The following is a 15,465-nucleotide window of genomic DNA, read 5'->3' as shown; positions in this document are numbered from 1 at the left end:
TTAGCGCCCACGTGCTGAATGACCTCAGCACTCTTGGTTGGGACCATATATTAGCATCCACAGCCGTCTTTTTAATGTTACTGACGTATTGGTGATTACGCAACTTTTTTCATTGATTCATAAATGCAAGAAAAAAGCTTTCACGATCAGTAATAATTAACGATGAGGAGTTCGAATCGGTGATATCGTAACGACGCTATGGGCTGATGTGGAGATTATCCCATCAGCCTCTAAAGTCTGACGTCATCGAGTAAAGTGTGTCACTGACAGTTGCAGCCGGACACGCCACCTAAGCGGGACGAACGTTCGCTAGCTCCTTCAAGATCAGCAAAAATGAGGTACGTACAGATGATCCACAAGTATTACGGAGTTCTAATACAGCGTGAAGGGAATTTGTTTTCAGATATGAATTAGTTTAGCAAAATTATGCAGGAAGTCTACCGGAATCCTGTGACAAAGGTGGCTTTTCAAATTAGACGGTGCCTCTTACTAATGCGAGCAACAACAAACAGAAGTAGTTCGCCCCCAGCGACATACTGATACGAACGACAACATTGAATAGTAGTTCGCCCCTTATCCCGACAGTTTTTCCACTGCAACACCAACAAAGACTGTGTTTTTCAAATCAGATCGAGCGTATTGCACGTCAATAACTTCCGGTGGTGACAGATTATTTTCAGACCAAGAATTCAAGCACAGTAAATTGTCTGTCGGAAACCTGTGAACTTTTGGTGCTATAGCGGAGATTTCAGTCCGTTTTCTTCCATGTGCCTCACTTAGAAACCTATCAGAAATGCTTAGTCATTCGTCTTAGATAGTGCTAGTGTCTCACATACACCAGCAGAGTGGCCAAATTACCCACGATGTTGCTACATTTTGAGGACCCCAGGCGCCGTTTGCAAGTGAAGCATTAAAACTTCCACTGACCCACATTAATTGATGACGACCTTTATTGTACATTCGTGCCCCGAGGGGCTAGAAACAGGTCGTTTAACATAAACCTAACTAACATGTAAGTGACATAAACAGTGAGATATAAACAGTACATGGTTTAAACATACATGGTAGACGAAAGTGATAAGCTAAGCTAATCCAGTAGAGTCAACTTCTTCTCGCTTCTTTGTACATGTGTAGATGTATGAACAGATCATGTTTCTGATACAAGGATCTCACTGAACACGCGGCTACGTGCATCGTGGCACGGTGCTGAGATGTTCTCAATACTGGTTGGGAGTTGGGCAACAGCGTTTGGTACGAATTTGGTCAATGTGTTACCAGAGGCCTGGTTACATGATGATAATAACCTTTATTGTACATTCATGCCCTACAGGACTAAGCATAGGCATACATATTAGTGCGTATAATGGCACTGACAGGACTTCAAATACTGATTTAAAACATTGGTTCTAAAACTACTCTATTACGTAGGTTCGACTGATTCTCGTCTCTCTGTGATTATGTTAAAGAAATATAGGCAGAGATGGGTTTGTTTAACATAGTATAGTCAAAACGCATATTAAGACAAATGAATTTAAAAAACTGTTTAGGGTACTTTAGAGATAATTTTCGCGTCTCGTAGTCGAGTATACAATTCTTGTGTCGAATGGTAGTCTTGTCGAAACCTCGCATCCTGTGTTGCGAACACCTCGACACGATGTTCGGTATACGCATTCCACTGTTGACACACACTGGCGGTATTTTGTACGTGGTTGAACTCAAGGAGTGTAAAGCACTTACGTACGCAGGAGCGGATGGCGTGAGACGTTTTTGATGTCATGACTCTCGGTCAGTTACTCATTCCACTACATTACAGTCAAAAGATCTCCAAACCACGCCTTGTAGTTAGGTATCTCACGCAATATTTGTGATTTAGTTCAAGACTATGCTTCACGTTTGCCCCTCTATGTTCTGTACTTGACATGTGTTACACTTCCATGCTTACCTCTCTGCGCAGTTTCTATAATTGCAAGTTTTGCGTAGCCAAAAAGAATATTTTACCCTTCGATCAACAGGTGCCGCCATGTTGATTTGTGACGTCATAGGTCGGCCATCAGGGAACCATCAACGGGCCCATGTCGTTTAACTCACTTTATCACCTTTGAAACCAGGCCTCCTTAATGACGGAAAATTGCTACTGACTCATAGCATGACTTGATATTTTGCCCAGTAATGATTGTTTTTGATGATCCGCCAGCCTTTGCTAGTTTTATCTACAATTATTTGGGGCATTTGTGCCATTATACTGAAGTAGTGTAAAAACCCAAAGGGGCGAGTACGCCGCTCCCGGGATTCGAACACACGCCAGTCCCAATCCACACGGCTTGGGAAATCAACGCGCTAACCACTAGGCTAAAAGGGCCGGACCAGTTAAACTGGTCAGTTAGTTGAGGTTGATCCTCACTGTTACACTACTCCCCCTTTTCTTTCTAGACTCGTCCTGAGTCTCCAAGTACGACATTCCCTGTGTGATCTGATCGTTACTCACAGGGCCGGTGTGGGAACCACTGTAAAAACCCAAAGGGGCGAGTACGCCGCTCCCGGGATTTGAACTCACGCCGATCCCGATCCGCACGGCTTGGGAATTCAACACGCTAACCACTAGGCTAAAAGGTCCGGACCAGTTAGACTGGTCAGTTAGTGGAGGTTGATCCCCACTGTTACAGTATGAAGTCTGATCAAGCTAGAAATTAGTAGACGATTGACCCCCTGTGGTGAGTTTTGTACACAATTGCATCCAGCAAAAGGGTGAAAAGGGGCTCTGTTTCTTCCAAAAGTGAACTCCTTTGCATGATGTTAAAAGCAGTTAACCGCGCACAAAAATCACACGAAACTTCGTAAGGTCAGTGCTGCAACTTTTAATTGAACTAGAGAATGCCAAAATAAGCGTTTTGGCGGTTCCATGATATGTATGGATACGGGCCTAAACAAGTTTAAACTGGAGAAAGGGTATAAGACAAATTCTATATTGTGTCAATAAACTGTTCATTTAAAGTGAAATGACTTTTCTATTGACAGGGTCATCATCGGCCTACTCGTTTCTGTCGTCCTGATGTTTCATCTGAGCCCCGTCTACGGGAACGGTACGTTGTGCAACTTTTATCGATTTTAAAAACTTGAGGTACCTCTACCACCAACTTAAGCCCCTATCTCACACGTTGGTGACCTCGCTGAAACCCAGCGATTTGACAGCGCGCTAAACGAATTTCATCCATACGCTCTGTGTGGTGTTTTGTTGTCTTTTTAGTCATACTTGTACTTATTGCGTTATACTCAATTATAAAGGCAAGGGTAAGACCAATCCACGCAGTCTAGGACGCAGCAACGCCGCCAACGGGCCCCGGGTCCAGTGAGATAGGAGCTTTGCTTGATACATCCGTAGCTTATTCTGTAGGCTTAACACTCCATTCTTGAGCCCTTTTGTATTTTTCCAAAGGTTGAGTTGCCTTTTCTAATTCTTCACATGATTTCATTATGGCTGTGTCGATTTGAAGAGTGGTGGGTAATGAGGAGTAATGATGGGTAAAGTTGCAAGAAAGAAGCCTTCGGGCGCGCTTTTCCCACGGTGCTAACGATGACATTACACCCGACCGATAACCACCGAGTGAACGAAGTGTAACACCATAATGATTATCAAAGAGCCAATTCAAGCTTACACAATGAATTGAGACAGGTTAGGCCATGTTGATTTGATTAAATGGATGACATCCTCTGGGGACCCGAAAACTGATGCGAGCGTGCGAATGAAAATATTCTCATTTTGCTGCTGCCTTTTACGATAAACAGTATGACCAAAAACGTTTTTTTTAACGGACGAAAAGTGATGCGCGCGCGGATGTCATCCATATGATCAAATAAACATGGCCTTGTGTCTTTACATATAGTGTAGGTTGTGCGGTCTTTTCGTAAATGTTTTCTTTGGACTATACACAAGTCACAACCTGCATTAGAATGAAATAGAAACCCACATTATGTTATCAATCGAATGAAATCTAATCCGTGAACGAATATTATACAATATTTACATTTTATCACATTTTTGTTCAAAGTCGCAGTTGGTAATGCACAAATTGGTAGACCGTGACAGCTCTGGTATCTGATGACCCTCCAAATCCAGGTCAAAGGGTAAAGGTCACACAACTATCATGTTGCCAAACCTGCTTTTATTCATCCCCTGAAGGCTTTCGAATCATTCACATAGAAAAAACATACCGGGCCTCCCATGAATTAGTAAAATCCAGGTAAATGGGCCCTAATTTTAAATACAGAAAAATATATTTTAAAAATTCTATACAGCGTGCCTTGTAGGCATATTACACAGACCAAACAATGTTTCGATTACATATCCATGACCCACAGAAAGTGTTTTGGTAACTATACTATTGGCGATGGCGAGTTCAAATCAGAAGAGGTCTACGTCCAGTCAAGGTCGTATCCCGATGAGGACATTTGTATATTTAGTGTACGTATATGAAGACTCGGGGTATACAGGACTTCTCACGTCTTCCCCACTTACTCTAACATGCCCAATTTCCTGTTTATGCTCTTTTCCCCTGTATGATAAGTGGTATCATATGGTGATTTCAGCACAAGATAAGCCAAACCGTGTTTTGACCATATCAGAAATGCCTGCATTCTTGTATCATGTTTCCCCGTCACATAATGAAGTAATTGTTGTTGAAGTATGCTATTGACATAACTGAGGGCCTTCCTTCTGGCTAAGGAAAACATCGAAGAATGTCTTCAGTTACTCATGATTTATCTCTGTCAACGGTAAACTTTAAGGTTTTACTAAATCATTTGTGGTTCTCTAGACCTCTTGTACCACAACAGCTAGTGCTAGTAGTACCACTTATAGTAGTACTGGCTGCTGTAGTACAATTCAAATCTGTGTGCGTCAAATCTAGATACATTTACGCGAGAATGTGCATTACGCGACTGGAGTCGAGTGTGAACAAAATATCAAATAGTGTTGTGCTGATATCAAACTGCTCTTATCCAAATCTATGTCAGAGGTTAAAGTTCACACAACTAACTAGTTGCCAAACCTGCTCTTATACATCCCCTGAAGGCTTTGGAATCATCCAAGCGAACACTGGGCCCCTCCTGGGTGTTAACGAAAGAATCAGTAGAATTAGCATAAACATTTCTATACAGAAAATAAAATTGTAGTGCGACGTGAGTTGTAGTATGTGACATAGACCAATATTTCGATAACACACCCATGTCCCACAAAAAGAATCCGCCATTATTACCTTCGTCAAGAAGGTTATTTTGTATGCTTGTCTTTGTGTCTGTTAGTGAACACGATAAGTCGAGAACGCCTGTATGGTTTGTTGTCGTATTTGGTGTGTCAGTGTGTATGTGGAAAATCTCAAGATGATTAGATTTTGGGCGAAGTACTTTGCATAATTAACGAGAAAAGTGCAGAAATGTGTTATATTGTATGCTCAGTATGTGTTCTGGCTGGGATGTGTTGGCGGTGTTGTTTCGAGGGATCATGGATAAGTGGTAGGGGTGGGTAGTTGTCATGTGGGAGGCAGGAAACGTAGTTGCTGGGATAAATTGGCTTGTCAGTCAGCTGTAGGCATTGGTATGAGAAAGGTATAAGCAGCAGAAAGTGTTTTTGAATGTGGTGGAGGGAGACAAAAGTTGTATATACACGGCCTTATATGAGGAAGAACAGTAATTAGTCCAGTGTCACAGCATGGGGACATGGGGGATAGGACGGTGTTCGAGGTAGGTGAGTTGAGTTAACCATGTTGTATCTGAGAAGGAAGAGTATTCGTTATACTGTATGGTGTACATGGAGGTTGTGTGGAAGTGTGCACTAAGAGTATAGATATGTATTGCTGAAGAAGTATTTGATGAAGGGTGGGTGTAATATGGATTAATACAGGATGTAGTCTGATAGTTATTACCTTAGCCGAGAAGGTTATATTTTACAGAACGTGTCTGTGTGTCTGTGTATAGTGAACACGATAAGTCGAGAATTCTTGGATAGATTGTCTTGGTATTTGGTATGTTGGTAGGTCTTGATGAAACCTGAAAATGATTAGATTTTGGGCCCCCTAGCGGCTTGTTACGGCACTGCAGCGGAACTTCCTGTTTTTGATATCTCGTGTTCTGGACATGCTATGGAACTGATTTTTGAGTGGTAGATAGCCCTTTGGACGGAGAGTAAGTTGTATAGGTTTCGCCCCCCTAGCAGCTTTTTTTTGCACTGCGGGAGCAGGTACCGGTTTTGCTTCAGACTTTGAAAGAGAATAACTCAAGATGGGCTTGATGGATGGTCATGATTTTTGGTAAGTAGATAGCTTGGGCGATGATGTACATGATTAGATACTTATTATGTAAATCAGTATCTAATTTGCATAATCAATGAGGAAAGTTTATACATCCGCCAAATTCCATGATAGGACTCTCAAACATGTGACATCTGTAACTGAGGAAGAGAGAAATATCAATTGATATCAACTATGCAAATCTATGCAAATGAAGACCGCATTTGCATAATTAATGAGAAAATACTATAACTCAAGATGGGCTTCATGGATGGTCATGATTTTTGGTAACTAGATAGCTTGAGTGATGATGTACATGATTAGATACTTATTATGTAAATCAGTATCTAATTTGCATAATCAATGAGGCAATTTTAAAAACCCGCTGTGTTCCATGATATGACTATTCAAATATGTGACATTTGTAACTGAGGAATAGAGGAATGTTGATAGATAGAAAATATGCAGGAGGCCTAATTTGCATTATTCATGAGAAACTACTATAATTGCGTACTAGTAAATGACGGCAATTTCATTTGTGGCATTTAGAAGTTGTGTGAATGTGAACACCATCGAATCAAATTATGCTAATAAGGACCTCATTTGCATAATTGATGATAAATGTTGGCATAAGCTTCTTTGTTAACCTTATACTTTTGACAACTTACGTTATTTGAGTGAAGACGATTAACTGGTATGATTTATGATTGGTGATAAACACTCATAAAGGTTAAAATCATTTGGCGAAGGTATGAGGTCGTAGAAGTCTTGTTTTATCTACGTTTGCATCGGACTGAGTTAGAGAAGTGGCCCAGTCAAGGACATATTTCCTGATGATAACATTTCTACGTTCATCAAAAAGGTGTGGGTGGGCGTGTGGGCATCTCATCACAAACAAAACAAAACAAGACGTCAAAGAAGACAAACTTCCGTGAAGTAGCTAATTGAGTTTGAATTTAAAGTGTTGACGATCGAATGAGAATAGTTTCATCTGTACCTGATGTTCATGTGTACCTTAGTTGTGGTGATGATGTTTTAATCGATCTTTTGCTAAGCGGGGGCTTTTATTTTCCTTTCGATCAGCCAACGGGCATTAAACGCAATGTCTACGTAAAGGCTGTAAGAATGTTGCAAATGCCCCTTCTGTTACGAATGCTAATACCAAACGTGTCATCTATTGGTCATGACCAAAATTTCCTCGTACACAGTGTGTGGAATATCATCGCAAGCTTTAGCTACCTGAATGTTCCATTTCCCTTTATTACCTTCGTCGACGAATGGTTTCGTCGAGAAGGTTATTCGATGATGCTTGTCTGTGTGTCTGTTAGTGAACAGAATAAGTCGAGAACGCCTGGATGGTTTGTTGTCGTAGTTGGTGTGTCGGTGTGTATGTGGGAAATCTCAAGATGATTAGATTTTGGGCGAAGTGTTTTGCATAATTAACGAGAAAAGTGTAAAAATGTGTTAAATTGTATGCTGAAGTATGTGTACGTGTTGGCTGTGTTATTCCAAGGCGTCATGGATAGGGGTAAGGGTCCTGAGGGGTCATATTGGAGGCAGGAAACGTCAGTTACACAAATTGGCTGTCAGCCAGCTGTAGGCATTGGTAAGGTAGTCTCCAAGCAGACCTATGGGTTGGCTATAGCAGGGGCAGGTTTTGCTTCAGACTTTGAAAGGGAATTACTCAAGAAGGGCTTGGTGGATGGTCATAAATTTTTGTAAGTACATACCTTGAGTGCTGATGTACATGATTAGATACTTATTATGCAAATCAGTATCTAATTTGCATGATTAATGAGGAAAGTTTATACATCCATCAATTTCCATGATAGGACTCTCAAACATGTGACATATGTAACTGAGGAAGAGAGAAATATTAATAGATATCAGCTTTGCAAATAAGAACCTCATTGACATAATTAATGAGAAAAACTATAACTCGAGATGGTCGTGATGGATGTTCATGATTTTTGGTATGTAGATAGCTTACGTGATGCTTTGTATGATTGGATGATAATTATGCAAATCAAATTCTAACTCGCATGATTAATGAGGCAATTTTAAAAATCTGCTGTGTTCCATGATATGACTATTCAAATATGTGACATTTGTAAGTAAGGAAGAGAGGAATGTTGATAGATAGGAAATATGCAATTGTGGCCCTAATTAGCATAATTAATGAGAAACTACTATAATTCCATACTAGTAAATGACGGCAATTTCATACTTGTGGCATTAGGAAGTTGTGTGAATGTGAACACCATGGAATCAAATTATGCTAATAAGGAAGGAGCTTATTTGCATAATTGATGATAAATGTTAGCATAACCTTCTTTGTTAAGCTCATAGTCATAACAAGGAGGTTTGGACAACTTATGTTATTTGGGTGAAGAGGGTCAACTGGTATGATTGATGATTGATGAAAAACACTCCTAATACGTCAGTCATAAAGGTCAAAATCATTTGACGAAGGTATGAGGTCGTAGAACTCTTGTTCATTCTAGGATATGTGAACCCATCCGGTACAGTGGTTGCATGATATGCTTCTATTAATATGTTACTTCTTTTGCACAATTTGATTCACCCAATTCTAGTTAACTCCATATTTTGTCGATCTGTTGATCTCTTCTACCTGCAGATAGATCTTCCAGTTGAACATCATCATATATAATATTTGAAATTCACAAAAAAACATTCAGTTCAAACTCAAACTCGCGCATTATCGGCTACCTTTTATGTTCCTTTCCAGCGTTAACAACTGCAGGCACAACTCCAGGACCAACAACAACCACCGGTAAGATTAAAGCAGCTTGTTTTGAATGATCTGTTGATCACTTCTACTCGCAGATAGATTTTCCTTTATCATAATATTTGAAGCATAAACGAACACATCTATGTATTCTTACCAGAATTTGGGGCTATTGAATCTAAAGACTGTATTGCCCAAATGTTTCACTTGGTTAACGTCTTTCTGCTCCCCTTGAACAGAGCAATGTGCCGGATTCCGATGCTTTGTCAGCCGCGAGTGTTTATCATACGTCAAGTTTTGTAACGGAGTCCAGGACTGTGCTGATGGCACCGACGAGTACCCGGCAGTTTGTAGCAGTAATGAACCCCTCGGTAAGGTAGTGTTTTAGCAATCTCTGCTTATCTTCAGTCAGTTCAAATAATATGCTCTACATTATCCTATAGCCAATGGAATACAGCCATCTTTTGCCATCTCTTTTAACTGTAACTTTGTCGTTGAGGCACTTTTCTCCATTTAGTTAGTGTGCTTCGTGGATAATTGTGGAAAAGAAGTACTTAACATGTATTAGACATATTACGTGTATAAAAGGCTAAAACAATATTATGTCTGAAGTGTTGGTCTGATTTGTATTTTTGTTTTATTTGTGTAGGTGTATGTCAACCTATCACCCCTTCAGCAGAGTTCATTTGCACCCATCTCTTGCCGTATGAAAACACATCTTTGCCGAACTACTTAAACCAAACCACACAGACAGCGTCTTTACCAGCCGCGCTTGCCCTGAACCGAGCATCGGGATGTCATCCGTCATTTGAATTCCTCGTGTGCACGACGCTGTTTCCAAAGTGCGAGGATGACCAGCAAGTGAGTTATGGAACTTTCAATGTGTAAGACAGACCTAGCGTTCCCGTAAGATGCATTATGATCATGATTGCTCGTCTTATCCACATGACTTTGTCTTATAACATATCCACTACATCATCACACAAAGTTTATCTGCCTAAAGCTAATGGTAAATAAAGAGGGAATTCCTATTTAGCCTCCAAAATACTTGATAATGTTGTTTATTGCTCAGACCCCACCATGCCGAGAACTGTGTGATGAAGTTCGAGCCAGCTGTGAAGGTCCCCTGCAAGATATCGGTGAAGAATGGCCAAGAAGCTGTGAAGATCTGCCGAGCAGGGATGACGAGGAATGCCTTGAGCCAACATCCGGTAAACTTGAAAAGTTTGACATGTTGAAGAGAAGGATGCTTAATTAGATTGTAAGGTTAATCGAATGCATGATGATAGGTCATTCGTTGTTTTAACGCAATATCTTATATTTTTACAATTCTGAAGAATTTTCCCCCACGCTTAATTACACAAGTTTGTAAGTCATATATCATATACATTAGGTGATTCCAATAGTTACTAATAACATTGTAATTAGAAAAATTACTTGGCGAAGGTATGAGGTCGTGGAACTCTAGTTTTTAATCAGCACCTTGTTCTGTCTTGTGACACATTATCTGTTTGCAGAAAACAATATTAACTGGGCACCAGTTTTACACTTAGATCATTATTTGTGTAGTTATAGGAGGAATCAGATGGCGTTAGGTTGATCTTTATATCAATCTTTGTTATGTTCCTCTTCTACAGGTGCATGTGAACCCTTTCCAGAATCATTCCAAGGCGTATGTGAACCCCTCACCGGGTACAATACTGTGTCATTCCCGAACGCATTTGGCCATCTGTCGTTCCAGCAGATGATCACCTCGAGAGAGTACTCCCTTTTTGGATCAATCCTAGGCAACATTTCGGCAGTCTGCTACCCAAGCGCCTATACAGCCTTTTGTAGGATGTTTTTGCCTCAATGTGAGAATGGCATGCAGGTAAGAGAAACAGTTATTGCGAGTGAAAACAGTTATTGCGATTGAAAACTGTAACTAAGATATTTTGTGTAGTCCGTCCTGTTCTTGTATCTGTCCTGATGCATGATATGCATGTACGAATCCATGCATTAGATCAGTATTCACTCGAAATAGCAGGTAGTTGTGGTGCAGGTTGATTCATGCGGTGCGGTGTTTCTTCTTGAATGCAGATACAGCTTTGCAGGAGTGTCTGCGAGGAAATGGACGCAAGGTGCTCACCTGTCGGGCTGGGTTTACCTTTTTCATGTGACGTATTTCCCGACCGAGGCGACGATCCGACATGCTCTCTGGTCGAACAGCCAGCAGGTACGAAGAACCATGTCTTCTTAAAGGATCAAAGAATGCTGCAAATGTCTGTTACGTATGCAAAGATCAAATGTATCATCTTTATGTTGTCTATCTAGAAGTTTAAAGTTTAAACTATCTGAATTTCCTATTTTCCCTCTACTTTAGAGTGTGAACCCATCCGGTACAGCGGTTGCATGGGCCTGTCGTATTCCCAGACATCCTTCCCGAACCTCTTGCAGTGGCCGAGTCAAGACGTGGCTCTTGGGGCTGCCCCGTTTGTGTTCCCACAATTCGATCAAATCAGTGACTGTCATCCGGACTTGAATTTCTTTTTGTGCTCGGTTTTCTTTCCCCAGTGTACGTCTGAAGGACAAATGTGAGTATTTAGGGAAGTTGAGAATTATTATGAAAATAAAATTATTGGCTGCATGGCGGAGCGTGAATGATGTGACTGAGTCACTGATTATTTATAAGAACCTCGGTCTCAATCCAACCCATCCAATACATCGAAAAAGTTCTAACAAATATCACTTTGTCTTATGGAACTGTAGCAATCCGATTTTCACATGCTATTTTACAGCCCGCCATGCCGCTCCTTCTGTTATGAGATTAACGCTACATGTGGGGAACGAGCTCTGACCGTCGGTGCTCAATGGGATGCTTCTATTTGTCCACAACTCCCCGAGGACAACTGCTCTCTACCAAATGGTGGGTTGAACGTATGGCTATAGTATCTTATTGTTGGCATGATTTAGAAACCTCTTTGGTTTAATTGTTTCATAACTGTCGGTCAGGTTCTTCATTCGTGTATTTTATGTACAGATTTTTGTCCAGTTTTTTTTCCATGTTTTCCTGTTTATTTGAATTTCCATTATGCTAACAGTGTAAAATTTTATTTGCCCAATCCGTTGATCTCTTCTAGTTTCAGATATGATTTCCATTTGAATATCACCATATATAATATTTGATGTTTACCCAAAAACATTCAGTTCAAACTAAAGTTTGATATTCCCTGCTCGCGAATGACCGTTGTGTTCCTTTCCAGCGGACAGAGCTACAACTCCAGCGAGCACAACTCAAGGGCCAACAACAACCACCGGTAAGATTAAAGCAGTTTTGAATGATCTGTTGATCTCTTCTACTCGCAGATAGATTTTCCTTTTGAACGTTATCATGATATTTGAAGCATAAACGAACACATACAATTAAAACATAAGTATGGCATTCACTGCTCGCATGTGATCGACGATTTTTTATCCCTTTCCAGCGTCAAGAGCTACAGCATCTGCGAGCACAACTCAAGGGCAAAGGACGACCGCTGGTAAGATTAAAACAGCTAGTTGTGCGAAAATAACACATATCAGTCACAAAATGTTTTTTTCTATCGTTTGCCGTTTTCATACAAACTCATAGTCGAATTGATGCAAAATTTACACACTGTTGTCCATTTATCATCATCAACATCATCCACTGCTTTCTGCATCCGGATTCGGGGAAGCATCCTTCAGTTGCATTTTGTCTTTCTTCATGTTCTTCCACTACGTCTTGCATCTTGCAAGGTCCCTTAGCTCTTGCAGTTTTCTTTTTGTTTTGGGAGGGCCCCCCTCTCTGTGCTCCACGTTTGCCATTATATATTGTCTATTCATGCTTCATTACAATGATAGTAATGGTCAGCAATCGACAGGCATTTGCAGATCAATTGTATGCATAGAAAAAAAGGAACCTACACCGAAGGACTGCATAAAAGACTGCTAATTTGAATATCCGAGAGACAGTGAGATGATTGTGTTTTGCCCTGTCTATGAGCGTGCAGCATAACTTGTGACCAAAACACATCTATGTATTCTTACCAGAATTTCGGGCTATATAATCTAAAGACTGTATTGCCTTAATATTTTACTTGGTTAACGTCTTTTTGCTCCACTTGAACAGAGCAATGTACCAGATTCCGGTGCTTTGTCAGCCGCGAGTGTTTATCATACGTCAAGTTTTGTAACGGAGTTCAAGACTGTGCTGATGGCACCGACGAGTACCCGGCAGTTTGTAGCAGTAATGAACCCCTCGGTAAATTGTGTTTTAGCAATCTCTACTTATCTTCAGTCTTTCATAGCGATGAGAAGTCATCCTGCTGCATTCCGTTCAAATAATATGCTCTACATTATGCTATAGCCAAGGAATACAGCCATCTTTTGCCATCTCTTTTAACTGTAACTTTGTGGTTGAGGCACTTTTTTCCATTTAGTTAGTGTGCTTCGTGGATAATTAGAAAAGAAGTACTTAACATGTATAAGGTACATTACGTGTATAAAAGGCTAAAAGTGAAGTGTTGGTCTGACGATCATTTGTATTTTTGTTTTATTTGTGTAGGTGTATGCCAACCTATCACTCCTTCAGCAGAGTTCATTTGCACCCATCTCTTGCCGTATGAGAACACATCTCTACCGAACTACCTAAACCAAACCACACAAACAGCGTCTTTACCAGCCGCGCTTGCCCTGAACCGAGCATCGGGATGTCACCCGTCATTTACATTCCTCGTGTGCACGACGTTGTTTCCAAAGTGCGAGGATGACCAGCAAGTGAGTTATGGAACTTTCAACGAGTAAGACAGACCTACCGTTCCCGTAAGATGCATAATGATCCTGATTGCAAATCTTTTCCACATGACTTTGTTTTATCACACATCCACTACATCATCAAACAAAGTACATCTACCTAAAGCTAATGGTAAATAAAGAGGGAATTCCTGTTTAGCCTCCAAAATTCCTGATAATGTTGTTTATTCCTCAGACCCCACCATGCCGAGAACTGTGTGATGAAGTTCGAGCCAGTTGTGAAGGTCCCCTGCAAGCTATCGGTGAAGAATGGCCAAGAAGCTGTGAAGATCTGCCGAGCAGGGGTGACGCGGAATGTCTTGAGCCAACATCCGGTAAACTAAACAAAAAATGAAATGTTGAAGAGAAGGATGCTTAATTAGATTGTAATCCTGTAGCGCCTCACAGGTGCAGGTTGATCGAATACAAGGTGATAGGTCATTCGGTATTTTAACGCAATATCTTATGTCAGAGTATATTGATTATCCTCCTACGCCTGATTACAAAAGTTTGTAAGTGAGCACTGTAAGTCATATATCATATACATTAGGTGATTCCAATAGTTACTAATAACATTGAAATGAGTAAAATTACTTGGCGAAGGTATGAGGTCGTGGAACTCTAGTTTTTAATCAGCACGTTGTTATCTCCATGAAAAAAGGCTCATGGAGATACTGTTTTGCGTGCGTTTGGTGTTTGTGTGTATGTATGTGTCGCCGGATGCTTAAAGTCACCATAACTGTAGAACCTGTACATGGCTTGTAATGATTTTTGGTATGTGGGTGGGTGTTAAGAGGAGGAAGGTCAAGGTCGATTTTGGGCCCCCTGGCATGTGTGACTGGAACTGCAATGGCGTATTTGTAAAAATCTTCAATGTAGAAGAACTGAAGAGAGGATCGACAGATCGTCATTTTATTTGGTACACAGGTAGGTTAGACCAAGATGTACACACTTAAGTGCAAACTATGCAAATGAGACCGAATTTGCATAAGCAAGGAGGTAAATCGTTTGCAGGTGTGTCGCTGGATGCTTAAAGTCAGCATAACTGTAGAACGTGTAGATGGATTGTAATGATATTTGGTATGTGGGTATGCGCTGGGAGAAGAATGGTCAAGGTCGATTTTGGGCCCCCTGGTTTGTGTCCCTGGAACTACAATGGCCTATTTGTAAAAATGTTCTAAAGGGGTATAACTGAAGAAAGGAACAACAGATTTTCATGTTATTTGGTACGCAGGTAGGTTGGACAGAGATGTACACACTGAAGTGCAAATCATGCAAAGTTAGTGTGTTTGCGTGTGTGTGCGCGTGTGTGTATGTTTGTGACACCGTGTGTGTATGTATGTGTCACCGGATGCGTAAAATCAGCATAACTATAGAACGTGTTGATGAATTGTAATGATATTTGGTATGTGAGTAGGTGTCGGGAGGAGAAAGGTCAAGGTCGATTTTGGGCCCTCTGGTATGTGTCACTGGAACTGTAATGGCGTATTTGTCAAAATCTTCAAAGGAGAATAACTAAAGAAAGGAGCGACAGATTTTCATGTTATTTACTTGGCAGGTAGCTTAGAGAGGGTTGTATACAATGAAGTGCAAATTATGCAAATTGGACTTAATTTGCCTAAGTAATGGTAAAATCTATATTTG

The 15,465-nt window shown here is 40.7% G+C and overlaps 1 protein-coding gene across 6 annotated transcripts in view; it reads left to right on the top strand.

The window, feature by feature from the left end:
• Positions 1-157: 157 nt before the first annotated feature.
• Positions 158-15,465, top strand: part of LOC136431207 (uncharacterized) — a 33,361-nt gene continuing 18,053 nt past the window's right edge. For 4 of the 6 annotated variants that reach the window (XM_066422512.1, XM_066422510.1, XM_066422513.1 and 1 more), the window contains exons 1-15: positions 160-338; positions 3,016-3,080; positions 9,031-9,075; positions 9,270-9,401; positions 9,680-9,891; positions 10,103-10,241; positions 10,668-10,900; positions 11,110-11,245; positions 11,393-11,603; positions 11,808-11,935; positions 12,273-12,326; positions 12,495-12,548; positions 13,160-13,291; positions 13,595-13,806; positions 14,018-14,156. In XM_066422512.1, coding sequence (XP_066278609.1) covers positions 334-338; positions 3,016-3,080; positions 9,031-9,075; positions 9,270-9,401; positions 9,680-9,891; positions 10,103-10,241; positions 10,668-10,900; positions 11,110-11,245; positions 11,393-11,603; positions 11,808-11,935; positions 12,273-12,326; positions 12,495-12,548; positions 13,160-13,291; positions 13,595-13,806; positions 14,018-14,156 — 1,897 coding nt within the window. In that variant the 5' untranslated portion in view covers positions 160-333. Of the gene's footprint in view, positions 339-3,015; positions 3,081-9,030; positions 9,076-9,269; positions 9,402-9,679; positions 9,892-10,102; positions 10,242-10,667; positions 10,901-11,109; positions 11,246-11,392; positions 11,604-11,807; positions 11,936-12,272; positions 12,327-12,494; positions 12,549-13,159; positions 13,292-13,594; positions 13,807-14,017; positions 14,157-15,465 lie in introns of all 6 variants that reach the window. The other 2 variants (XM_066422511.1, XM_066422515.1) reach the window with 2 other exon arrangements.

This window comes from Branchiostoma lanceolatum, chromosome 3 (assembly GCF_035083965.1).
Source record: "Branchiostoma lanceolatum isolate klBraLanc5 chromosome 3, klBraLanc5.hap2, whole genome shotgun sequence".
Taxonomy (NCBI): Eukaryota; Metazoa; Chordata; class Leptocardii; order Amphioxiformes; family Branchiostomatidae; genus Branchiostoma; species Branchiostoma lanceolatum.
Note: the sequence above shows the minus strand (reverse complement) of the source record. Positions and strands in the feature narration are given on the sequence as shown.